This window comes from Podarcis raffonei, chromosome 8, assembly GCF_027172205.1.
Source record: "Podarcis raffonei isolate rPodRaf1 chromosome 8, rPodRaf1.pri, whole genome shotgun sequence".
Taxonomy (NCBI): domain Eukaryota; kingdom Metazoa; phylum Chordata; class Lepidosauria; order Squamata; family Lacertidae; genus Podarcis; species Podarcis raffonei.
In genome coordinates, this window is record NC_070609.1 from 1,641,144 (window position 1) to 1,668,149 (window position 27,006).

At 45.5% G+C, this 27,006-nt stretch overlaps 1 protein-coding gene across 1 annotated transcript; it reads left to right on the forward strand.

Annotated features, from left to right (window-relative positions):
- Positions 1-721: 721 nt before the first annotated feature.
- CAPNS1 (calpain small subunit 1) lies at positions 722-25,193 on the forward strand. The gene is made up of 11 exons (XM_053401713.1): positions 722-846; positions 8,019-8,247; positions 15,454-15,487; positions 16,269-16,358; positions 17,137-17,194; positions 17,456-17,520; positions 17,885-17,953; positions 18,533-18,611; positions 20,077-20,193; positions 21,191-21,249; positions 23,319-25,193. Exons 2-11 carry the CDS (start codon positions 8,036-8,038, stop codon positions 23,343-23,345), a joined length of 810 nt encoding a protein of 269 aa, XP_053257688.1. The 5' UTR covers positions 722-846; positions 8,019-8,035; the 3' UTR covers positions 23,346-25,193.
- The last annotated feature ends 1,813 nt before the right edge of the window (positions 25,194-27,006 follow it).

Genomic DNA, 27,006 nt, shown 5'->3' on the forward strand with positions numbered 1-27,006 from the left:
AATGACAAACAGAGACAGCATCTTAAAAAGCAGAGACATCACCTTACCGACAAAGGTCCGTATAGTTCAAGCTATGGTTTTCCCAGTAGTGATGTATGGAAGTGAGAGCTGGACCATAAAGAAGGCTGATCGCCGAAGAATGGATGCTTTTGAATTCTGGTGCTGGAGGAGACTCTTGAGAGTCCCATGGACTGCAAGAAGATCCAACCTCTCCATTCTTAATGAAATCAGCCCTGAGTGCTCACTGGAAGGACAGATCCTGAAGCTGAGGCTCCAAGACTTTGGCCACCTCCTGAGAAGAGAAGACTCCCTGGAAAAGACCCTGATGTTGGGAAAGATGGAGGGCACAAGGAGAAGGGGAAAACAGAGGATGAGATGGTTGGATGGTGTTCTTGAAGCTACCAGCATGAGTTTGACCAAACTGCGGGAGGCAGTGGAAGACAGGAGGGCCTGGCGTGCTCTGGTCCAGGGGGTCACGAAGAGGCGGACACGAATAAACGACTAAACAACAACGAAGTTCTAAAATCTTCCTGGATGTTTTAACTGTGTCTTGACAAATGTACTTTTTTCTGACTGACGGTCGAATAAAAAGGTTGATGATGAGTAACGCCGATCTCAACCTCGTTCTGCCTCTTTTCTTTTTCTGGCACGGCAGGCAGGCGGAAATTCAACCGGTGAAGCTTTGCACCAGCACAGGATTCAGACTAGTGGACGGGCGCTAGGACCCCGCGGCGCCCTCCGGGCGGCTCCGCTGCAGTGACTCGCTCGGGCGTGGTAGATCCCGCAGCGGACCCGACGGAGAGCCGCCCGCAGCAGAAGCGACCCCGCAGCAGCCTCGGCCACAAGGTAAGAGGGGAGCAGATCCGGACCTGCAGGCTGGTTCTGGGCACCAACTGGGGTTTTTCCCCCTTCCAGGGAGTGGATCCCTTGGGGAGATCACGGGTGGATCCCGGTCCCCCCATTAATAACTACGGGGAGGATCTACTTCCTCCACTGGGCCTCCTGTGGCTCCCTTGCCCTAAATCTTGTCGTTTGGCCCACTGTCCATTTCCCCTCCCCCTAAATCCCCTGGAGCCCATTTGGACACGATCCGGCGCGCACTAGATCCCTCCCTGCTCTCTCAGAGATTAGTTTCCGTTTTGTAATCTACTCCCCCCCCCCCGCCGCAAACTCGCCCTTCCTTTTCACACGCATCTCCTCTCCTTCGAAGGAGATCTTCCTCTCTCACCCACCCTAAATAATCCGGGCTGTCGTCATTGTCAACCCTACTCAGAGTAGACCCATTGGGATTAATGTACATGACTCACCTCGGCCCATTGACTTTTATGGGTGTTTTTCTGAGTAGGCTTTAGTTGGATACAACAACCCTCTTTTTTCTTGGATCCCCCTATATCTGGTGATTTTCCACTGGGAATACTTTTCCTTTCCTGCCCAACTTTTTCCGTTATGGGTCCTGAATCCGTTCCTGGGATCTGTTGCCCTTGGACCTGATCCGAGGCCGCTCCACGAAGGATGCTTCCCAACTGCCCTTCAAAAGTTCCAGGAACTTTGTGGGGTCTACGCATATGATGTTGGGAGCAAGATAATCTAGTAAGGGATCCATTCTAAGGTTACCAGATTTTCCCCCCAATGAATCCTGGGACACTTTTCAACTTCGATCCATTTTGTATGGGGACTCATTTGTAAATCCGGGGACTGTCCCTGGGAAACGGGGACATCTGGTAACCCTAATCCATTCACATCACAGGATTTAATACTTTGCAGAAGTTTTGTCTAGGGATGTCTCTTTCTGTGTGTGTTTTCCCAGCTCCAAACTGCCCCAATTTAGCCCCGATCCCTGCTTCCCGGGGTTGGTCTAGATGACCCCTGGGATCCCGTCCAAATCTACAATTCTGCGATTCTCACAGCTCCTTTGGCCATGGGGCTGTGCACTCTCCCTCTCTCTCCTAGGCAACACTATTGCAAACTCCTCCACAAACCATTGCAAAATAGCAGATCCAGCAAAGTCAACAGATCCCCGCTGTCTGTGTTGAGCTGCTCTCCGAACTGGGGAGGGTTCCTTTTGTGTTGGAGCATTTTCCTCTCCTGCAATGGTCTGGATCCCGGCCCAGATCTCAAGGTTTGGGTGCAGCCATCTTCCACTTTTGTTATATTTCATGAGCGGAAACACACGCCAAACCATCCTTTTATTCCGAAGCATTCTTAAATTTCCAGGAAACCTTTTTCTTTGTGGGGGTGGGAAGTCTGTTGCGCACAGTGGCGCTTACTCCCAGGTAAACGTGCCCAGGATCCCAACAAAGGGCAGATCCGTACATTTGAAGCATATTCAATGCACATTTAAAGAGCATGTCTTCACCCCAAGAATGCTGGGAACTGTAGTTTGGTTCAGGGCGCCGCAGATGGTCGCTATGTGAAGGGAATCTATAGTTTCCAGGATTCTTTGGGGGGAATCATGTGCTTTAAATGCGCATTTGCTATTCTTTGAATGGGTGGATCTGCCCACATCTTAAACATCAAACCTTTTTTTGTAACTGCAGGGAACCCTGGGAGCTGTAGGCAGGGCCGTGAATCTGGAGGCTCTGGCAGGCAGATCCGTAAGCGCCCGCAGAACTACACGCCCCAGAGTTCCTTCCAAGGAGGAGCCAGTGACAGTTAATCCGGTTTCACTCCACCCGACAGACACGCCAGGCTGTTAGGCCTGCAAAGTTCCTCCAAAAACACACATACAAAAACCCCACAAGACAGGAATGTTGGAACGGACATTTCCAGCTTCTGTTTTTAAACTGGTGCTCCAAAAACATTTCTTAAATGCCTTCCTTTCTCCAAATGCCGGCGGTGTTTCTTAGAGGGTCCTGCTCTTAAGTGATTTCTTTTTTTTGGGGGGGGTTAACAATCTAGTGGAAAATGAGATTAAAAAGAAGAAACATGGGGTATCTGGGTCGTCTTTGCAGCTTTGGAAAGAAAAAGACGGATTTTACTAGCTGGGGAGAAGGAAGTAACCAAGGAAGTCGGAGCAGTTTTATCCAACTGTAATGCACACACACACACACACCTGGCCAAACATGGTGTCTTCTGTATGTTTTGGACTACAGTTCCCATCAGCACTAGGTTTGGGGAGGCTGGATGTCAGGATTCCCAGGTTTTAATAATAATAATAATAATAATAATAATAATAATAATAATAATAATAATTTATTATATTTTTATTTATACCCCACCCTCCCCAGCCAAGGCTGGGCTCAGGGAGGCTAACAAGCAATAAAAACAAGTTGAATGAATACAACTTAAAAACAAGATTAAAATAGAACATTAAAATATTGAAATATTAAAATGCAGCCTCATCACAGGAGGAGAAAGGAAAAATAAAGAGGGGGAGGGAATCAAACTGGCTCCAAGCCAAAGGCCAGGCGGAACAACTCTGTCTTACAGGCCCTGCGGATCTAGTATTGTTTAGATCTACTATAGATCTAGTATTGTGGGAAGGTGTGGGGACAAGGAGTGATTAGAGCAGGAAAAATGGCATTTTCTCCCCGCTGCCCCTTCCTTGTCCATATGGGATTGGAACATTTCTGATCACCCAAACTCCCTCTCTTTGTCCTCTGATACTTGCCAGCAACATTTAAAACCAGAATTAGCGCTGTTCGGGTGTGACGAGATTTGCAAATAACCCTTCTCTGGAAAGGTTGAACATGCAAAAACTAAACAAAACAAAAACCAACAAAGAGTTTCATGGCGCCTGTAAGACCAGCATATTTCATAGAATCATAGATATGGGAAGGGGGTCCCTTGGAGTCATCTAGTCCAACCCCCTGCAAATATGGCAGAAACGTTTCTGGACCCCAGTCCATTTCTACCCGAATGCAGGGTTATCCCGAGTTGCAGGTTCACACATACACACATGAAATCAGGCACAAATGCAGACACACAAACAGACGCACACTGTTAGGGGGTGGGAATAGTTAAGATTGAGGACCAGCGCCGTGTCCCTTATAGCTTGTTTAGCTTATACATAAATCTGGCGCTGGTTCTCAGTCTTAACCATTGTGTGAGGACACAGCTATAAGGAGAGCACTGTGGGTTAAACCACAGAGCCTAGGACTTGCTGATCAGAAGGTCGGCGGTTCGAATCCCCGCAACGGACGTCAAAGTGCAAGTAGATCAATAGGTACCGCTCCGGCGGGAAGGTAAACGGCGTTTCCGTGCACTCCTCTGGTTCGCCAGAAGCGGCTTAGTCATGCTGGCCACATGACCCAGAAGCTGTACGCCGGCTCCCTCTGCCAGTAAAGCGAGATGAGCGCTACAACCCCAGAGTTGGCCACGAATGGACCTAATGGTCAGGGGTCCCTTTACTTTTAAACAAGCTATAGCTCAGGGCCCCCATAAAATTTAAAGGAAAAAAGAATTGGGATGTACATTTCCAAAATACAAGATAAAAAGCAAATGAAACAAAACCTACATACAGCGACCGTGTTTTGTGTTGTGTCGGCTCCTATGATGTGAGTCCTGGGCCCTGCCTGCTTGCCCGCTCCCTAAAATATCACTGCTTTGCTCCTTTCTATATATAGGGTACCTGCATTCTGCATGAACTGGTTGCAGGGCAACATGTGCAAATGGCTTGAGATACCCATGAGGTCCATCAATGCCCATCTAGCATCTATTCAACACAAAAAACAGCGTCAATTTGTTGTTGTCAAAGGACAGCTGGACATATAAAGTACCCCATTACCTTCAGTAGCTGAGGGCCTCATCAAACCTCAATCTGGCCCTGTTGAGGACAGTAGGAAATTAAATGCAGGAAAAGTACAGGGAGTGACGATTACCTTTTTGAACAGTGACCATTAAGTCAAGCCTGTTTTCCCCAAGCGTGGCTAAAGACCTTTCCCTGAGCTTTTCTAAAACCCCTGATCTCTTTCGTTCCTCCAGGAGGGGGTGTGCCGCATTAAAATAGTCTAAAATGAAATAGTCTAAAATAGATACAGAGTTTGTGGAGGGAGGGGTTCATTGTTGCAACCCAGCAGCTTCCTTGTTTGCATGCTATGCCTTTGACCCCCACCTCCCACCCCACGGCAAGGAGGGGTCCCACTTCATGTAATCTCTCCCCACCCCCCCGAAACTATTCTCAGGCACGCTAGCTTCTACGAGGCTGATATCTAGCCTTTGGGTATAGGCAGAATTTTTACTATTAACCTCTTTGAGTATTCTTTGGGAAAGAAAACAGGATGGAGACATTTAAAACAACATGCACCCTTCTTCTTCTTCTTCTTCTTCTTCTTCTTCTTCTTCTTCTTCTTCTTCTTCTTCTTCTTCTTCCGCGATCCCTCGTAGCCAAGTAAGATTGTCTTCCATAAACATGGTTTAACAGTTAGTCCGTAAGTGACTGTGGAGGCCAATTCTGGATCCACACGTCCTTCCATAGTGGGGACATTGGTTTCTGGATGGGAGTTGATCCCGGTGTGGGTTTGCCAAGCATGCCTTCCTCTTAGCACGTTTCTCCCTTGCGTCCTGAGTTCGAGTGTCTTCAAATCCCATGACATCTTTGGTCAAGGCTGTTCTCCAACTGGAGCGCTCGCAGGCCAGTGTTTCCCAATTGTTGGTGTTTACACTACATTTTAAAAGATTTGCCTTGAGAGCGTTATTAAACCTCTTTTGTCGACCACCAGCATTACGCTTTCCATTTTTAAGTTCAGAATAGAGGAGTTGCTTTGGAAGACAATCATCAGGCATCTGCACAACATGACCGGTCCAACGAAGTTGATGTTGAAGAATCATTGCTTCAACACTTGGGATCTTTGCTTCTTCCAGTACACTGGTATTAGTTCACCCGTCTTCCCAAGTGATGTGCATTAAATATTAAGGCTCATAGTTTAGTTTTAAAAAGAAGTAAAGGCATAGGGGTTCTCCCCCCCCTTTTTTTGAATGGGTGGGTGTTACACCATTTACATTTATAAATAAAGGCAGGACACCCTGCTGCATAATCTTTTCCAGACATCACATCCAGAAATCTATTCCAGTTTTGTGTTGTACTTTACAGTGTAATCCTATAAATGTGAGTCTGAAAGAAAGAAAGAAAGAAAGAAAGAAAGGGCTCCATTGACTTCAATGGGACCTTCTCCCAGTCTGTGGGCACAGGATTATATTGTCAGTCTTTGGAGGTTTCTTCCTATTTCCTTGAAGCTTACTCAGAGATGTGTGAATTTACCCCTTAATTTATTCAGATTTTTTTATACCCCTCCTTCAACCACAAGGGTTCTCAGAGCAGCTTGTACAGAGTCAGGAAAAGCAACAGAATATCTCCCTGCAGGATTACTATATAACAGACACAGCACAAAAGAAAATGAGGATGGGGAGGGTAGAGGAAATGGGGGGGGAGAACAAATTTGGGCACAAAGTGTTAAATAGTAGCTCTTATTCAAATTGGAATGGAAACAGTTCAGGGACAGGAGTTGGGAACAGAATCAGATTCGCGTTACACAATAGGACTTCGGTTGGCTGGGTGTGTTAAGTTGGTAAAAAAACACACTATGTAATTCTCCCCCCTTAACAAAAGAAAAGAAAGACCTGTTGCTTAATTCTCTAATTTTAAGGTTCTTAGCATTAAGAAAATGTGACAAGGTGTGACCTGAAATGTGTTTTACGCGTAACAACTCTTGTGGCCGACGTAACACCACAATGTGCATCTTGTGCAGCAGAAGTTGTATATGTGTATGTGTGTTTTAAAAAATATTTTTATTAGGAATTTCAACAAAACATTTTATCGAAAAACATATCATCCTTAATTCCCCCCTATTTCCCTCTCCCCATAAAATAACCCCCCTCCCCCAGACTTCCTTCAGCTCCTCTCTCTGGTTTCTCTACAGATGCTATTCTCTGCATGTTACAAAATTGTATAAATCCTTAATTTATCTGACTGACTGTTATCAATAAAAAGTTTGTGAGCGTTTATTCAAAACCGGCCAAGGAGTCCAGTTCGTTTTGTTGTTTCTTTAAGTACTTTGTAAAAGGTTCCCATTCCTCTTTAAAGCCACAGTTATCCTTGTTCTGTAGTTTGTGTGTCAATTTTGCCAGTTCTGCGTAGTCCATCAATTTCTCTTGCCATAATTCTTTAGTCGGGATTTCCTCGTTTTTCCATCCTTGTGCTATTAAGACTCTTGCAACCGTTGTCGCGTACATGAAAATATTTTTCAATTTCCTTGGCAGGTCTTTCCCTACAATCCCTAACAAAAATGCTTCAGGTTTTTAAACAAATGTTAGATGGAACATTTTCTTCAATTCATTGTAGATCATTTCCCAAAACTTTTAAATTTCATTACAATCCCACCACATATGGTAAAAAGTCCCTTCCTTTTCCTTACACTTCCAGCACACATTTGAGTTGGTTTTATACATTCTTCCTAGCTGCACTGGTGTTATATACCATCTATACATCATCTTCATATAATTTTCTTTCAACAAGGAACAATCTGTAAATTTTAAGTCAGTTTTCCACAACCTTTCCCACTCTTCCAACATAATTTTATGACCTATATATTGTGCCCATTTAATCATCACTGGTTTCACCTCTTCATCTTTCGTCTCCCATTCTTGCAGGATGTTATATGCACCCTTCAATAATAAACCCTTCAATAATAATAAACAGAAGTTTGTGTGTGTGTTTTAAACAAACTTTCCTTTTTTTAAAAATAAATGTTTATTAAAGTTTTACAAAACAAAAAGTTCATCATTTCACATAGATCATTCCATTAATTAAAGCCCACAGAAAAATCAAAAAACAAAAATATATAGTAAAAAAGAAAAATAGAAAAAAGAAAAATCCACTTTAAAAAGTTACAAAATTCCATGTCCCTCTGTCCTGACCTCCTCACATCTCCCTTTTTTGTGTTCCTCTTTATTCCAATCTAATTCAGCAAGTTCAAACCCTTCTTCAAACCATGCTTACAATTATGTTTTTCTAATTATTATGTCCCAGGTTTTCGTTATCTTAGCCCATTCCTCATCTTATATACTTTCTCTCCAAACAGAGAAAACACTTCTGAAAATGTTCCTTGTCAAAAACTTCCTTGGCGGAGGAGGAGGTGGTGGCGGCGGCGGCGGAGGCAACATCAAGATCGGGGGAGCGAACATCAACATTGGCAATGTCATTGGCGGGTTTTTAGGTGGTGGCGGAGGGGCGAGTGGCGGCGGTGGAGGTGGCGGCGGTGGAGGAGGCGGAGCCATGGGAATCCTGGGAGGAGTCATCAGCGCCATCAGGTGAGTTTTAAAAAAAGAGTTTATTTACAACACATGCACAAACGTTTATAAAACAAACAACAGCAAAACCACAACCAAAAACAAATAAAAAAAGGATACAGTGGACGCTCGGGTTGCGAACGTAATCCGTGCGGGATGCACGTTCGCAACCTGCAGCGTTCGCAACCTGTGTCTGCGCATGCTCGGGTTGCGATTTGGCGCTTCTGCGCATGCGCGGCCACCAAAACTCGGAAGCAACTCGTTCCGGTACTTCTGGGTTTCGGCGGTCCATAACCCGAAAAAACGCAACTTGAAGTGGCTGTAACCCGAGGTATGACTGTACAAATAATCCACAACAACGTACCTAAACTTATACAAAACAAATAGCGAACAACACACACACCATAATTCTGTTCTTCCTTTCTTCCAGTTGACTTCCTTCATCCTCTACATGGTTCTCTTTTCATTTTTAGTAAACTGTCTCCATCATAGTTTGTTATCCCCCCCCCTTTTAATATAATTTTTAACTTGAGTACCATAAATTATCCTGCAGAAGTTAATCGAAACAAGTCCAACTATTAATTTGAGGGGATTGCTTTTTAAGGTGTTCTCTATGTTTTCCCCATTCTTTTTGAAATTTTTGCTTGGACTGACCCCCTAATTGCCTCTTGTCAGTCTGGCCAATTCAGTACAGTCAAATAATTTATCCTGCCATTCTCTTTTTGTCGGTGTTATTTCTTTTTTTCCATTTTCCCCCAATTAGTGAGTTTATTATATTGCTTATGTAACTGGCTTGTAAATAGCCACTTGCCTGCTTACCAGGTAACCGGAAAGGGAAGACAGTGGTAGTTTTTCTTCCGATCGTCTAACGCACCACAAATTATTGCAGAGGCATGCAGGTATAAATTATTATGGCCTTATACCATGTCTGCCACCCTGTGCATTTAAATTCCTGCAGGGCAGCCTGAAAATGGCCCAGCGATCTGGGATCCATCCAGCCACAGTGCTCACTGGATCCCAGCAATCAAAATATGTCCGTTCCCTCCTAATGAGATTGGAGATTTCACTATTTAGGCTACTAAGGCAGCAGATGGATTCATCTGAGTCAAAAGTCTGACCCTGAGCCCGCTTTTAGTGCCAAGACCCTGCCTCAAAAATGAGGAGGGATATGAAAGAAGAGAGGAACTCTGAGCACGTGCAAAGTTATTTTCTCCATAATCCGCAGCTGATACATTGCACACATCTTGGATTAGGCTTCCAGAACAGAAAGAATAACTTGCAAATCTGCTCAGTCCCCAAGATCTTTTTCTTATTTTGAAATGAAATATTGCTTAGGAACTTGGGTCTGGGGTGTGTGTGTTCAGACGTCCCTTTCTCTATCTCTGGGGTGTGTGTTTGTGTGTGTGTGGCTGAGAGAGAGAGAAATCTCAAGACAAATGGCTTCTTCTGAGTGTCAAACCTTTGCATACTTTTGCGTGCAGGGTTAGGTTGGACTGAGTCCCAAAAGTCCACAGCCCCAGAACTCACCTTCCTTATTTATTTGTTACAGTCATACCTCTTCTTACGTTTGGTTCAGGTTATGTCTTTTCAGGTTGCGTCCAGCGGTGACCCGGAAGTAACGGAACGGGTTACTTCCGGGTTTCACTGCTTGCGCATGCGCAGACTCTCAGAATGACATCATGCGCATGTGCAGAAGTGGCGAATCGCGACCCGTGCAGACGTGGGTTGTGTTCTGCTCATGTTGCGAACGGGGCTCCGGAATGGATCCCGTTCACAAGCAGGGGTACCACTGTATTGATTTATTTAGCGCATTTAAATCCCGCTCCTCAGGCAAAAAGGCTCCAGAGTGGCTTGCATGCAGATGGTCAAAACAAGACAATTGGATGCCTCAGTCGGTAGAACATGAGACTCTTAATCTTAGGGTTATCCGTTCAAACGCCACATTGGGCAAAAGATTCCTGCCTTGCAGGGCGTTGGACTAGATCAGCCTTTCTCAAGCTGTGGGTCCCCAGATGTTGTTGAACTACAACTCCCATCACCCCTAGCTAGGAAGGCCAGAGCTCAGGGATGATGGGAGTTGTAGTCCAACAACATCTGGGGACCCACAGGTTGAGAACCGCTGGACTAGATGATTCTTGTGGTCTCTTCCAACTCTACAATTCTATGATTCTAAGACGGTTCCTGCCCGCCATCTTTCAATCTGGAAAAAAACAATAGACAGCACACAAGGCAAACAGGATGGGGAGGGAAGAGGAAAAAGAAGAAACCAAACTTGGGCAACAGTTGTTCATGCAATGACCAGTTCAGGGATAGGAGGTTCCAGATGGAGCTGGGCTTTGGGCAAAACTTCCTTGTCCTTTGGGTTGGGGGTTAGGTGGGTTAGGCCATCCTTCACCAACCGGGTGGACTGCAACTCCCATCAGCCCCCAACCAGCACAGCCATGGGAGTTGTAGTCCAAAACATCTGGTTGCTGAAGACTTTTGCAGGCTCCCAGCTCCATCTTTTCCTTCTACCCAGTCCTGGAAGCCAAAGTGGTTTATGTGTGTTCTGAGGACTAAGGAAAAGCAAAGTTCTCCTCCACTGGAAAGTACCATACTTTTCCATGTATAAGACGAGTACAGCCATACCTCATGTTACATTTGCTTCGGGTTGAGCGTTTCCAGGTTGTGTCCCATGGCGACCTCCGCATGCGCAGACGTGGGTTGCATTCTGCTCATGTTGCAAATGGGCCTCCGGAATGGATCCCGTTCGCAACCAGGGGTCCCACTGTATTTTCATGTGAAATTAATGTTTAAAAATTGGGGTTGTCCTATACACCGGTAGGGCAGAGGGGGGCGAGTGACTGGTTGCTGCCGTGAGCCTGAGATTGTCTTCGGTGTTCGTGTGGGTGATTGGCAGCTGGTGGTGGTGTGCGTTAAGACGTTTGGTGGCTTTTCTCCGCAACTCTGGGCAATCCTCCCCCCAAAAACAACTCTGGACAATTTCCCCCCCATTTTCTTAATTTTTATTTCCCCCAAATAGAGGGCGTCTTATACACGGAAAAATACAGTATTTTGCAGCTGAGGACCTTTCCTTCCACTGTTTGCAGAGATGGGCTGGTAGCTGAACGGCTAGTTCGTGTTTACCGTCAGACTGGTTTGCTAGCATGCAGGGAATCCTGGGCCAACAAGCAAAACAGCCACCAGCAGCTGGGATGAAACCCAGCTCTTCTCCATCAGAAGAAGAGTTAGACTTCTGTCCCAAACACGCTTACCTAGGGAGTGAGTCCCACTTAACTTTGGGACACTCCTTTCCGGGTAAACATACTGTGGTTTGCAGTTATTATTGTACCACTTACAGCTTTGCTGCTGAAGTTTGGACTCTCGGGGGTGAAGTCCAGGGCTCTTGAGTAGAGGAAGGAGTTTGGGGCCACACTCACCCCTTACCTTTAAATAATAATAGTAATAATAATAATTATTATTTATTTATACCCCACCCATCTGGCTGGGCTTCCCCAGCCACTCTGGGCAGCTTCCAACCAAATATTAAAATACAGTAATACATCAAACATTAAAAGCTTCCCTAAACAAGGCTGCCTTCAGATGTCTTCTACAAGTTTGGTAGTTATTTTTCTCTTTGACATCTGGTGGCAGGGTGTTCCACAGGGCGGGTGCCACCACCGAGAAGGCCCTCTGCCTGGTTCCCTGTAACTTGGCTTCTTGCAGGGAGGGAACTGCCAGAAGACCCTCGGATCTAGACCTCAGTGTCTGGGCTGGACAATGGGGGTGGAGATGCTCCTTCAGATATATATAAAGAACCATGGTACCACTTTAGAAAGCCATGGCTTCCCTCCGCCCCAAAGAATGATGGGAATTGTAGTTCGTTAAGGGCGCTGAGAGTTGTAAGGAGACCCCTGTTCGGCTCACAGAGCTACAATTCCCAGAGTTCCCTGGGAAGAAGAAACAGAAATCGGCCGGGCATGTTTTGGGACTGGCACGGGTCAAATTGCGGAGATCTCTGCATACCAGGCTAGTTACTGGGGGAAGCTGAATGTCACTTAAGAGAAGGATCTGAGATATTTTCTATGAAGCTTGAATTTGTTTTATTCCGGATTGTCTGATTTGATGTTTTAAGGTGTTGTCAACTTCTTTGAGATTTGTTCTTTAAAATATAAAGTGGTAAATATATGACAATAGTGATAGTTATAATAATAATAAACTTCAGGGGGGAATGGAGGATGGACTATGCAGAACTTGATAAATTAACAGGAAGGATTCGAAACCTGCAGGATCAGAGATTCTTAGAGGACTGGAGTAAATATTTGAACTATTTGAAGAGCAATTGTAATAAACAGATTACACTAGTAGGACTGCAAGAAGTTTTTTAAGGAGGATTATTTGAAACATTGCAAGAAAGACTATGAGGAGAATTATTAGTTAATGACAATTAAGAGTAATAGTGAAATTAAGAAATGCAGAAGAAGTGATAAAGAACGAAAAATCATCAGAGGTGTTGATGGAAGTGTAAAATATTGTATAAGATGAAAAGTTATGTTATATGACTGTTGGAAATGATATGTTAAAAACCCCCAATAAAAATGTATTTAAAAAATTAATAATAATAATCTTCAGGGGGAAGGAGCCTAGACTTTCCATTGTGGCGACTGTAACCCAGGTCTAAGGTGCCATTTGGCGATTAGGTTATATATCTGAATTTCTAACACTGAGAGGGATTGACTGTTAAACCTCTCTGTGAATTGTTGGTCTGGGAGGAGAATGAGTTATTTCTTCCTTTTCCTGCTGAATCATACCTGGAATTTTCCAACTATCCAGTATGCAAATAAGGCCACAGCATGAGGCATGATGATCCCAAGTCAGCCCTGCTTCTGAGCTTTCTGAAAGCAATGTTCCCACCATTCCAAGCTTTTCTCTGAGACCATGAGGGCTAGTATACCTGAAGGAGCGTCTCCACCCCCATCATTCTGCCCGGATGCTGAGGTCTAGCGCCGAGGGCCTTCTGGCGGTTCCCTCATTGCGAGAAGCAAAGCTACAGGGAACCAGGCAGAGGGCCTTCTCGGTAGTGGCGCCCGCCCTGTGGAACGCCCTCCCACCAGATGTCAAAGCGATAAACAACTACCTGACATTCAGAAGACATCTTAAGGCAGCCCTGTTCAGGGAAGTTTTTAACGTGTGATACTTTACTGTATTTTTGGTTTTTATGGAAGCCGCCCAGAGTGGCTGGGGAGGCCCAGCCAGATGGGCGGGGTATAAATAATAAATTATTATTATTATTATTATAGAAGCTTGGTTTAAAACTTGCAAATGCACACGCACACACACAGAGAGAGACATGTTACTGTTGTTTTCTTTTCTTCCTTGCATTTTGATGCCCGGTAAAAACCTTGTTTAGACCAGTCTTCCCAGGTGTGTGGAAAGTTGTAGTAATTTTAATCTGTTTTAATATTCTACTTTTTGTATGTTTTAAAGCAGGCATCCCCAACCTGCGGCCCTCCAGATGTTTTGGCCTACAACTCCCACAATCCCTGGCTAACAGGACCAGTGGTCAGGGATGGTGGGAATTGTAGTCCAAAACATCTGGAGGGCCGAAGGTTGGGGATGCCTCTTTCAAAGTATCATTTTTACTTTTCTTTGTTACTTGTTACTTTGTACTTTACATTGTTACTTGGTTTTGCTGTTTTGTAAACCATATTAAAAACAAACAAACAAACAAACAATTAAGCGATGTATATACCGTATTTTTCGCTCTATATGATGCACTTTTCCCCCTCCAAAAATGAAGGGGAAATGTGTGTGCGTCCTATGGAGCGAATGCAGGCTCCTTGGCTTCAGCGATAGCAACGCAAAGCCTCCGAAGCGCAGTGGGAGCGCTCCCTCCACGCTCCAGAGGCTACGCGTTGCTTTCACTGAAGCTTGGAGAGCGAGAGGCGTCAGTGCGCACCGACCCCTCTCGCTCTCCAGGCTTCAGGGATAGCTGCCTGAAGGCCTTCGGAGCGCAGCGCGAGTTCCCGCTGCGTTCCGGAGGCTTCAGGTTCTTTTTGCTGAAGTCTTGCTCTCCCGGCTTCAGCAAAAGGAACCCGAAGCCTGCGGAGCACAGCGGGAACTTGCGCTGGACTCCAAAGGCTTCAGGGATCTTTGAGGCTGGTGGTGGGGGAAAGCAGCGCTTCCCCCCACTGCCAGCCCCACAAGCTCAGGGGGCAACGGGAAGGCGGCTCGCCGCCTTCACACTGCTCCCCGACCTGGTCTTTGGGGCTGGCGGTGGGGGAAAGCAGGGCTTCCCCCCGCCAGCCCCAAAGAGCAGGTCGAAAGGAACCTGTAGCCTCCGGAGCCCAGCAGGAACTCCCGCCGCGCTCCAGAGGCTTCGGGTTGCCTTCACTGAAGCCTGGAGAGCGAGAGGGGTCAGTGCGCACCGACCCCTCTCGCTCTCCAGGCTTCCAAGGTAGCCGCCTGAAGCCTCCAGAGCGCAGCGGGAACTCCCACTGTGCTCCGGAGGCTTTGAGTGAACACACCTTGAATGCACAGAATGCACCTTGTTTTAGATGGGGAGAACAAGAAAAAAAATCTCCCCCTCTCTGCGCAGCGCCCCTTCAGCCAAGCGGCAGGAGAAAACAAGGTGCGTCCTATGGTCGGGTGCGTCCTATAGAGCGAAAAATATGGTACTTTATGAAATAAAGACACACACAGAGTATCATAGAACTGTAGAGTTGAATGGGACCTCGAGGGTCACCTAGTCCAACCCCCTAGATCATACGCGACAAATGGCCACCCAACCTCCATGGAAGATGGAGCAAGCTTGTTTTCTCCTGCTCTGGACGGTAGGACTCGAACCCATGGCTTCGAGTTACAAGAAAGGAAATTCCGACTCAACATCAGGAAGAACTTTCTGAGAGTAAGAGCCATTCGACAGTGAAACAGTCTCCTTTGGGAGGTGGTGGACTCCTCTTCCTTGGAGGTTTTTAAGCAGAGGTTGGGTGGGGGGTTGGACTAGATGACCCCTGGGAGTCCCTTCCAACTCTACGGATCTTTGATTCTATGAACACCTCTATGAATTCTGGAAGAGCAGGATATAGCTTTTGGGTGAGGCCCAGGGAAACCTCAGTTGGGGCTGATGGGAATTGTAGTCCAGTTCAGCAGGGTTTGTATTGAACCATCCATTCCATGGCGATGCTTTGAAAGACCCACCACTGATCACGTTTATCTTTTCTCTCCTCCATGCCTGCTGTCCATCAGTGAAGCAGCCGCTCAGTACAACCCAGAACCTCCGGTAAGTCCTTCATTTCCATTTTTTTTCTTTCCCCCCCCTTTTTTCTTTTTAAAATATATCTTTATTAATTTAAAATAAATACATTTATGAAAAACAGATGTACATACAAGTAAACAAACATGCAACCAAACAAACAAGTAACAGAAAAATCGAACCAACCACCACACTATAAGAAGATTAATATAATTATCGTCATATATATTCCTGGTATTGAACACAGTTATAACATTTATAGAAAAGAAATTTAAAACTGACTTCCAATCAATCTCACTGTATTTTGTCTACCCATTACTTTATACCGCACAGTTACATATTCCTTATATAATTTCTTTTTACCTCCCTACGAACTTATATTTATACAATACAGGGATCAGTCTAATTCTGCCAAGATGTTTCCTTTTATTCCATAGTTTTCTAAATATTCTTTAAAGATTCTCCAATCCATGTAGACTTTTTATTTCGGCTGGCTTCCTGTCGCTTCCATTTTTCTTGCTGCGCAGCATTCATTGCCGCTTGCGCTGGAGACAGGATACTGGGCTGCCGATTCAGGAAGCTGCCCAAAGTTTGATTTTGGCCACCACCTGGAATTTTATTGAATAGAATTGGGCAGGCTGGGTCCGTCCCCCGTCCCCCCCCCCCGGCCTACACTGCTCTCAAACTTTCTAGGCGCAGATTTCCTGAAGTCCTCCAGGAACTGAACCCTGGACGTCCTGCACAAGTTCTCTCCCTCCAAACTACCGCCCATGTCCAATTCCGTGTTTCTCTGTTTCTCTCTTCTCAGCCTCCTCGCAGCCACTTTTCCAACATCGAAGCCAACGAAAGCGAAGAACAGCGGCAGTTCCGGAAGCTCTTTGTGCAGCTGGCGGGAGACGTGAGTGTTTTTTTCTCTATCCACCCCCCCCAGTAGCCTTTCCGTAAACACTGAGGACTAGCCTGATGTGTCAGATGGCAATGGTGGTTGCTCGTGAGTAACCAACCAGGACTCCGACCCTTCTTTTACAGGTTTTATTTTGTTGGTTTTTTTCCCCAATTTTTAAAATTGATTTTCACATTTACCACAAGGAAAAAGGAAAAACATTACAAAACAAAGAGAGAAAAAAGACACAAAAAGGACTTATTACTTCAAATCCCTAATTTCATTACATTGAAAACTGACTTCCTCAAATCCCCTCTAACTGAATTTCATTATATCACCTTTTTAGCAGTTCTCCAAATTCATATTTCTAATGATATTAACTCCTTTCATTTACTAACCTCTTCTCCTTTATTGATATTCTAATCATTAATATTTACTAGCGCATATTCTTATTCTACTCCTAAGCCTATTAATTTCTTCCAAGAATTTTCTATTTATCTTATATTACAGTATTTAGCTAAATATTCTTTAAATTTCTTCCAATCTTCTTGATACTCCTTTCTGGTCGCGGATTCTTCCAGTCAGGTTGGCCAGCTCCAAAAAGTCCAACATCTTCACCTGCCATTTTTCTATTGTTGACATCTCTTGCAATTTCCGCTGCAGTTTTCTCTGTGAACTCGGTGGGCCTTACGTCTGAGTAAAACACACATGGGAAATGCAAAACAACTTTCCCTAGGCTCTGAACTTTCCCTTTTGCACTGCAGCCGACGCCATTCCCTTTCTTTTGTCCTAGGACATGGAAGTCAGCGCCACAGAACTCATGAACATTCTCAACAAAGTGGTGACCCGGCGTAAGTGGAAGATTAGTTTCCTTTGGGGCCTATAGGGGTGGTATTGGGAGCCGGTGGAATGCCAGTACTGATGGGAGTGTCTCATATTTATTATTTCAGTACCTATTAACCCTTATCACTCCAACCATTGGTCATGCTGACTGGAGCTAGTGGAGGATGAGGTCCCCACAGCCAAGTCCCGTCCCCCCCCCCCGACAGGATGGCGCTTCCGGCTTCTGATTCCGCCTTTGGTTTCACCCCCTTTTGCCTCTTCCTTTCCAGATCCGGACTTGAAGACGGATGGCTTTGGGATTGACACTTGTCGCAGCATGGTGGCCGTCATGGACGTATCCTCTTGCCAGCTGGGGATCTGGGTCTGGGTTTTGCTCCCTCTGCATTCATATATACACACCCACCCACACACCGTATTTTTCGCTCCGTAAGACTCATTTTTTTCTTCCTAAAAAGTAAGGGGAAATGTCTGTGCGTCTTATGGGGCGAATGTGTGGTCCCTGGAACTGAATTGCCCAGGGGGGAAAAGCAGATTGTGCTTTTTTTTTTTTTTGAAAAAGGGAAGGGGGTGTTGAAAGAAAGCCGCTGACCTAGTTTTTAGAGGAGGAAAACAAGAAAAAAAATATTCTGAACGAAACAGCGGATGTGTGATTTTTGTGGTGCTTGTGGCTTTTTGCTCCTTGACTGTGCCCTTTGCAGAGCGACACAACCGGGAAACTGGGCTTTGAGGAATTCAAGTACCTCTGGAACAACATCAAGAAGTGGCAGGTAAAATGAAATTATTATTTTTTTGCATCTAGCACACTCCTTTTTTGGGATGGGGCTGTGGCAGGGTGGATTTGATTTAAATCAAATTGATTTGGACAACTTTTCTGCTGTACTTCATTGGAAGGAGAAAAACAATCATTTCCTTAATAACAACTTAAACAAATTATCTAACTAAAACAATAATGTTATCGCATATGTATCCATGTTTGTTAACCGATGTGGTTAAATGACTTATTTTTTTAAAAAAAGCTTAGACTGAGTTTTAACACACATGAAAAACTTAAAACAAATCCTTATTTCCTGATGAATAGCCTTTGGACTATAATGTAACTTAAACAGAAAAGTATCTTTAGAAAGATTTTTCCTCCAAAAGCACTTTGTTTTTAAAATCCGATTTAAATTTTAAAAAATATGATTTTTTAAAATTTTATTTTAAAGAAATCATGGATTTTTATCCACCCTGGGCTGTTGTGGAGTCTTGGGTTGGTGAGGACATTATTCCGTTTAGCTGTCCCGCTTGCCTTACCTGTCTTTTTGCTCTCCTCCCCACCCCCTATTTTGGGGTTGTCCGGACATCAGTGTATCTACAAGCAATTTGATACGGATCGATCTGGGACCATCGGCAGCAGCGAACTCCCAGGAGCCTTTGAGGCAGCAGGTAAGGGGCAAACGTGATTGGTTACCCAAAAAACGCCATCCACACCATACATTTAAAGCACTATGATGTCATTTTAAACAGCCATGGCAAACGCACTGGCATTTGGCTATAACAAAAGTTCCTTTAGAAACACAATTTACAAAGACTCGGAGTTATGTACTGAAGTTCTCACCCTGGGCCAGCAGGGGGATACTGTAGATAGTTTTCACTCAGTTCCACATATGCAAATAAGGGATTGAAAGTGACGGTCTGTGATTGGATAGTTACAGAAAGTGGTTACTGTTGCGTTGTAGTGGAGCTCTATATAAACAGGCTGGCTGAACCCTTCAGTTCAGTTCTGTTCTGGCCTGTGAATAAACAAGAGCTGTTTGAAGAATCGCTGTGTCGTCTGATATGTTCACCCACAACTTAACACTCATAATCTAGTCTCTAGAAACTTGCTATAATATGAAATAATAAGAGGTGTAAATACATGATGCAAAAAACTAATAATGATAAATAGCAGAATGTAGGCACCCTATATATAGAAAGGAGCAAATTGGTGATATTTTAGGGAGCAGGCGAGCAGGCGGGGCCCATGACTTACATCACTGGAGCCTACACAACACAAAACACAGTTGCTGTAGGTAGGTTTTATTTTATTTGTTTTTTATCTTATATTTTCTAAATGTACATCCAAGTGTTTTTTTTCCTTTAATTTTTTGGGGCCCCCAAGAGAGTGGGGCCCTAAGCTAGAGCTTGTTCAGCTTATACGTAAATCCGGCACTGGTTGATCATTACACTACTCTGAAAACCAGAGTTCTGGCAGGGGAAACTGGGGTCTTCTAGCACCCTGAACAATTGGTGGCTCCCAGAATCCTTTGCGGGAAGCCATGGGTGTTCAAAGTGGTATTTAATGGCTTTCAATGGACAGTGTGAACATGGCTTTTAGGGGATCACGAGTGAAATCTCTGCATCATGGGGAGGGCTGATCGGAAAGGCGTGGGGCCCTTTCTGCAAATGGATCCTGCCTAGAGCTAGGCTGTTGGGGCTGTTGCAGGAATTTATGTATAGGTTGGGGGGGGGTTGCCAACCTACACAAAGAACTACAGTAAAGAACTACACAACTTTTAGAAGACATCTGAAGGCAGCCCTGTTTAGGGAAGCTTTTAATATTTAATGCTATATTGTTTTTAACACTTGATTGGGAGCCGCCCAGAGTGGCTGGGGAAACTCAGCCAGATGGGCGGGGTATAAATAAATTATTATTATTAATTAATAATTATTAATTTAAGGAACCACAGAAAGAGGGGGAGGAAGTCAAACTTTGAAATGTTAAATTGATTGTAAAACTAAGGAAATTTATAAACTTGAAAAGTCTAAACAACAACAACAACAACAATTAATAATAATAATAATAATAATAATAATAATAATAATAATAATAGAAGAGCTGTCCCTCCAATTTCCCCCCTTTTCTTGCCAGGCTTCCGGCTGAATGAGCAGCTGTACAGCATGATCGTGCGCAGATACTCGGATGAGAACGGGAACATGGACTTTGACAACTTCATCAGCTGTTTGGTGCGCCTGGACGCCATGTTTCGTAAGTCGGCGTCGCCGGGGGTTCTGCCAGAGGGGTCCCTTGTGGGTGGCTTGTTTCCTTTCCAAAAACAGCTGTCTCAAGCAGCTGCCGGTTTCGGCTAGGGTGCCTCTGGTGACCCCTCCCTGAGGCTGGCTGCCTTTTCACGGGAGTCCTTGCACCCGCTTGTGCGAATGTCAACATGGCCTGGGCTGATCCCCGGACTTCAAGGCTATGGCTCTTGAGTGCAGAACCACGTCCTTCCGTGATGATACAGTCATACCTCGGGTTTAATGTGCTTCAGGTTGAGCGCTTTCGGGTTGCGCTCCATGGCGACCCGGAAGCAACGGAACGCGTTACTTCCAGGTTTCACCGCTTGTGCATGCACAGACGGTCAAAATGACGTCACGCGCATGCGCAGAAGCGGCGAATCGTGACACACGCAGACGCAGGGACTCGGGTTGTGTTCGCTTCAGGATGCGAACGGGGATCTGGAATGGACCCCGTTCGTATCCAGAGGTACCACTTTATTAACTTATGGTCTGTGTGTGTGTTTTGGGAGCTGCACAGTCAGGGGAAAAACAATGCTGTCCAGGGTTGTAAAGACTGCGGAGAGAATAATTGGGTGCACTCTTCCCACCTTGCATCAAATCTACGCTTCCAGGTGCCATTAGAAAGCTGCAGAGATAGCGCAGGATAGTGCGCACCCCGGAAATGATCTCTTTCAGCTTCTGCCTTCTGGAAGAAGGTCCAGGGTTATAAAGACTAGGACTAGCCACCTGAGAAACAGTTTCTATCCAAATGCGATTTTGGTTCTAAACGCAGTGTAAGGTAGTCTCTGTGGGAGTATATTGTATTTAATTATGGGGTCTCAGAGTTTTTAGGGGGCTAACCAGGATGGGATAGCTGGGATAGCTGGCTTGTTGGTTTCTGAATGTCTGATGTAGATTTTTTCAATTTCATTGTTCTGTATGGGACAATGACAATGAAGATTATCGTATCGTATCTGTTCTGCTTTCAGGTGCCTTCAAATCTCTGGACAGGGATGGAAGCGGGCAGATCCGTGTGAGCTTGAAGGAGGTAAGGAGAACGTCTGACTCTTGTTCCACTCCAGGGCAAGGGAGCTGAGCAGGAGGAATCCGCAGAGTGTGGAAACCCAGCAAGAATCCAAAGATCTTGGGGACAGAAGAGTTAGGGTTGCTAAGGAATGAGCCAAGCAAAAAACGACCGCATGCATTTATTGTTAGATGGCCGTCCAACCTCTGCTTAGAAACCTCCAATGAAGGAGAATAGCGTATTTTTCGCTCCATAAGACGCACCTTTTCCCTCCTAAAAAGTAAGGGGAAATGTGTGTGCGTCTTATGGAGTGAATGCAGGCTGCGCAGCTATTCCAGAAGCCAGAACAGGAAGAGGGATTGCTGCTTTCACTGCGCAGCGATCCCTCTTGCTCTTCTGGCTTCTGAGATTCAGAATATTTTTTTTCTTGTTTTCCTCCTCCAAAAACTAGGTGCGTCTTATGGTCTGGTGCGTCTTATAGAGCGAAAAATACAGTATATCACCACCCGAGAGAGTCTGGTCCATTCTCAAACGGCTCTTGCCATTGGGACATTCTAACTAATGTTCAGTCAGAATCTTTCACCGTTTGTGGGATTCTGGGAACTGTAGTTTGTTATGGCTGCCGAGAGTCCTTAGGAGACCCCTCCAGTCTGGAGGATGGCAACACAAAAACAGGCCTTTTCTGTGGTGGCTCCCTGTTTGTAGAATGCCCTACCTAGGAAGGCTCGCTTGGCACCTTCATTACAGTTCCAGCTGAAAACTTTCCTTTATTACCAGGCCTTTGGCCTTAAACTATCTGTGGGGTGAGATGGTTTTAATGTATTTCTCTTTCCTCTTGGTTTTAATGTATTTATGTGGGGCCGATTGTCTGGCTGGTTGTAAGTCGCTTTGGGTTGCCCTGGGCAAGATAAAACAACTAACAAAATTTTAATAATAATAATAATAATAATAATAATAATAATGCCGTCACAGAGCTACAGTTCCCAGAGTGGTCGAACCGTCAATCCCTCTTCCCAGAGAATTCTGGGAGTTGTAGCTCTGTGAGTCTCCTAACGATGCTCAACACCCTTAACAGACTACAGTTCCCAGGATTCCCTGGGGGAATCTATGGCATTTCAGAGCAGTGGGACACCTTTTTCAATGCGCGGTGCAGATGGGGCTTATTTTCCTGGGCCCAGCAGAAAGAGAAGGGAGCAACTGAGTCTTCCGTTGATTTGCTGGAGGCAAACTTGCTACAGTTCGGCTCAGGAAAAGCTTTTGCCGTGAGCTCTGCTTCCAAGGAGGGAAATCAAGAACGAGGAGATGCTGGGGCGTAAACAGCCTGTGGGTGAGACGGGGAGATATGGGGCAGGATAGGGGAGCAGCACACCAGCTTGCAGGAGATGGAGAGATGATAATAATAATAATAATAATAATAATAATAATAATAATAATAATAATTTTTATTTATATCCCACCCTCCCCAGCCGAAGCCGGGCTCAGGGCGGCTAACAACAATAAAATAGTACAACATTCTAAAATCATTTCATCATAAAATTAATTCAACTCAAATTGATGGCAACCATTAGGCTAAAGTTCTGTGAAGATTGCCAAAGGAGGGAGTCAGGCTGTGCCCTGGCCAAAGGCCTGGTGGAACAGCTCCATCTTGCAGGCCTTGCGGAAAGATGTCAAGTCCCGGAGGGCCCTAGTCTCTTGGGACAGAGCGTTCCACCAAGTCGGGGCCAGTACTGAAAAGGCCCTGGCCCTAGTTGAGACCAGTCTAACCACCTTGCAAATTGGGACCTCCAAAATATTGTCATACCAGTGCAGCTGGTATAGCACCGGGTGAATGTGATCTCGCAGCGAGGACCCCGTAAGGAGTCTCGCCATGGCATTCTGCACCCGCTGGAGTTTCTGGGTCAGTCTCAAGGGCAGCCCCACGTAGAGCTAGCTACAATAATCCAGTCTGGAGGTGACCGTCGCGTGGATCACAGTAGCGAGGTCAGAGCGAGAGATGCAGATGGGGAAGGAGTTGGGCTGGTGAGATGCTTTGAAGATGTGGACTAGAAACTTGGAGAGGATGTGGAGAGTGATGTTCTTCTTCTTTTCCCCAGTGGCTGCAGCTGACTATGTATTCGTAAGGCCGGCCCGCCTGTGGGATCGCGCTCCCCCCACTCCGACATCACCGAGCCCATTCAGGACTGTTTTTAGAAGTTCCACGCTACATCTGCCCATCAGTCCACCCTGCGATGCGGGACAGTCTATAATAAATCCCTTTCTTTTCTTTTTTCCAATTTCTCTTCCACTCCCTTTGCTAAAGCAAAAAAACAGGGGGGCCCTTTTACTATGTTTGTTTTATTTTGCATTTTTAACCTCCATTAGAAAAGCAACTGCTAATACAGATTTACGTTAACTGTTTTGTTTACTAACAGCGGATGGGTGTCTTTTTGAAAGAAGCCTCCAGTTTGCCGTGGTATTTGCTTTTCCTTTCCCCAGGCTGGCTCGGTTTACCGCGGTGCCCGTGCAGATTCTATAATTCACTATAGTTTCACAACGGAACAATTGCCTTCATTTCAGGAACTGGACAGCTGAGAGGGCCTGAATATGAAATTCTGACCCCTAGCAAAGCCACAGCTCTCCTTGGGGGACCTGGGTCTGGGCTGGTGGCAAGATCGCAACGGCGGTTGCGTGTGTCCCGTGTGCGAATTCTGCATTGTGGCTGGAGTTTGCCCCCACTAATCCTTGAGAACCATGCAGGAATAAAAAATCCATCGCTTCCTGTTATCTGCAATTTTAACTCCATTTGTTATGGGCAAGTTAGGCCAGGAGTGTTGTGATGGGAGTCGGATTAGACTGATGTGAAGGCAACAACACGCACCCCACAAATGAAGGAAATCGCCCCCCCCCATTTATAAACCGGGGAGTGAGCCCCTGTAGCACTTTGCATGGATGCAATTTCAAAAGCAATAGGTCAGTAGCAGCCGAAGTCCACCCAAAACTATTTAAGGAACGCCAGTTATAGAGGCTTGCAGTTTATTAAAAAATATTTTAAAAAATCAAGAAACAGCTGGTTCTGCCCAAGGGCAACTGCGAAATGTTTGCTTTGTGCAACCACAGTCTTCCTGGCAGTTTAAAAACAATGTACCCTTTTTTTATTTTTGCAAATTGCATGGAGACTAGACTGCCATGCAGACTCCCCCCGCCCCAAGCTCTATACTTGCAATACATATGCAATTTCTATGCATGCATTTTGAAGGAATAAAAGAGTAGAAAGACAACTGGTTCTCTCTCTCTCTATATATATATTGTGCCTTGAATGATAAGTATTCCTAGAACAGATTTCCTTGAACATGTTGCTCTATCACCCTCTAGTGGCCCTACTTGGTATTACAGTAGAGTTTTCCCAACTTGGGAATCCAGAAAACTGGTGAAAGAGTTTTGTTTGGTGCCTTCCCATTTTTAACCTGGAGAGAATTTCCCCCCCAGTATCTGCCTCTAGTGCTGAATTTCGGAACGTGGTTCTTTGAAATCAAACAGTTCTCAAGTCCGGATTTTTCAGATACCAGCCCTGGAGGAATGTCCAAATAAAAATATTTTTTTACGCCTGCCCACTCCAACATCCTGTTTTGATGCACCCCGCTTAGAATGGGTGATCACGAGGAGAGTTTTGTCCTGCATTGGATTATCATTATTTTTTGTAAATTTGTCTAATTTTGAAAATTCGAGCAGCTGTGGGAAAAGGATCACCCGCTGTCTGTTCCACTGGGACCTGGTGAAAGAGCTGTTCCAGCCAGATGAAGAGAATGTGTGCCTTTGATTTTTATTTTTTAAAAAAGATATCCAAGACAGGGAGGGGGAGGGTTGCCTTTCTGTCGGATTGCAGAGAGAAACCCTTGCCTCAAAAATTTGCCAGTTGCCTGTGCCTCTTCCTCTCCCAACACTCCCTCTGTTTTCTAAACGCAAGAATAAAAGTTGTGCAATGAGAACAATCCTCTCTGCGCATCAGTGTTTTGTCTCCATTGCTGGCAAACCCGATGGCTTAATGCCTCATCTTCTCAGTGAACAGATTCTGTCTGTACCAAGTGTTCAATTCAGACCTGGGGGGACATTGTGTTAGTTTATTTATTGCATTTACATTCTACCTTGCATTTCAAGTATAGCTCAAGGCAGCGGACATGGCTCTCCCCACCTCCTCGTTTAATCCATAGCTGTCAACTTACAGATTTGAAAATAAGGGATCAGCAGCCGAAATAAAGGATTTTCAGAGCACAAGGAGGTTCGACTTCTGAGCCCCTCCGAGCCAAAGTCAGAAAGCCCAGCCAGCAGCCAAACAAAGACTCAAGTGGTGGTTCCCACAGCGCAGCAACCCGGCAAAGGGGATGCAGCAAGGAAAACCACCGTCACCTCTCCGCTGGGAAGCGCTGAGCAAAGGCGAGTCCCCAGGCAACATAGCCGATTTGATCGGCACATGGCATGCAAGCTCCACCCCCCAGTCATTCTTAGACTCCTTACTGGGTGAGCAACGCAGCCAAGCAACACAGTTGGAGCCTCCCTCCTCCCTGGCCGGCAGGAAGGGAGGGAGAGGAGCTGCTTCCTTTGAAACCCGGGAAATTTAAGGGACATCATCAATAAGGGACAGCAGCGGGACACGGCGCTGGGATAAGGGACTTTCCCGCCAAATAAGGGACGGTTGACAGCTATGGTTTAATCCTCTCAACAACCCCGTGAGGTAGGTTAGGCTAAGAAGCAGTAACTGGCCTCCAAAATTACTGTAGTGAGCTTTGTTGCAAAGGGAGGGATTTGAACCCAGGTCCTGGTCTGGCTCCATGATCACTGCAGATGGTGACAGCAGCCACAAAATTAAAAGACGCCTGCTTCTTGGGAGGAAAGCGATGACAAACCTAGACAGCATCTTAAAAAGCAGAGACATCAACTTGCCAACAAAGGTCCGTATAGTTAAAGCTCTGGTTTTCTCAGTAGTGATGTATGGAAGTGAGAGCTGGACCATCAAGAAGGCTGATCACCGAAGAATGGGTGCTTTTGAATTCTGGTGCTGGAGGAGACTCTTGAGAGTCCCATGGACTGCAAGAAGATCCAACCTCTCCATTGTGAAGGAAATCAGCCCTGAGTGCTCACTGGAAGGACAGATCCTGAAGCTGAGGCTCCAAGACTTTGGCCACCTCAGGAGAAGAGAAGAATCCCTGGAAAAAACTCTGATGTTGGGAAAGATGGAGGGCCCAAGGAGAAGGGGACGACAGAGGATGAGATGGTGGGACAGTGTTCTTGAAGCTACCAGCATGAGTCTGACCAAACTGCGGGAGGCAGTGGAAGACAGGAGGGCCTGGCGTGCTCTGGTCCAGGGGGTCACCAAGAGTCGGACACAACTAAACAACAACAACAACCTGGCCTGATGTGGGAACTCTGCCATTTTGACTTGATAGACCAGCATGCCATGCTAAAGTTCATTCACACCAGTGGGTGTGACGTGGCACAACCACGGACGCTGGATTATTTCTGGAAGCAATTAAGACGTACATTAGGGCTTAGCTTCCAGTGGATTCTCAGAAGTGGCTTTCCCGTTGCGTGAAAGCTCAACTAAAATGCAGAAATCAGTAGGGAAATGCAAGAAGCCGCTGTGCCAAATGTGGCCTTAAAGGTCATAGGAGCGCAGAACCGTAAATGTGGAAGACACCCTAGGGGTAACCCGGCCGCTGTGATGTGGGCATGCGAATAATCCCTAACAGTTGGCCATCCAGAGAGACATTTGGAAATCTAAAAAAGATTTGTGTGGGTACCACGTAA

Excerpts from the sequence above, each read along its gene's own strand:
- CAPNS1 (XM_053401713.1), top strand. The coding sequence starts at position 8,036 with ATGTTCCTTGTCAAAAACTTCCTTGGCGGAGGAGGAGGTGGTGGCGGC. Across the intron at positions 15,488-16,268 it reads AGTACAACCCAGAACCTCCG|CCTCCTCGCAGCCACTTTTC; the intron begins GTAAGTCCTTCA and ends CTCTCTTCTCAG. Across the intron at positions 21,250-23,318 it reads TCCGTGTGAGCTTGAAGGAG|TGGCTGCAGCTGACTATGTA; the intron begins GTAAGGAGAACG and ends TCTTTTCCCCAG.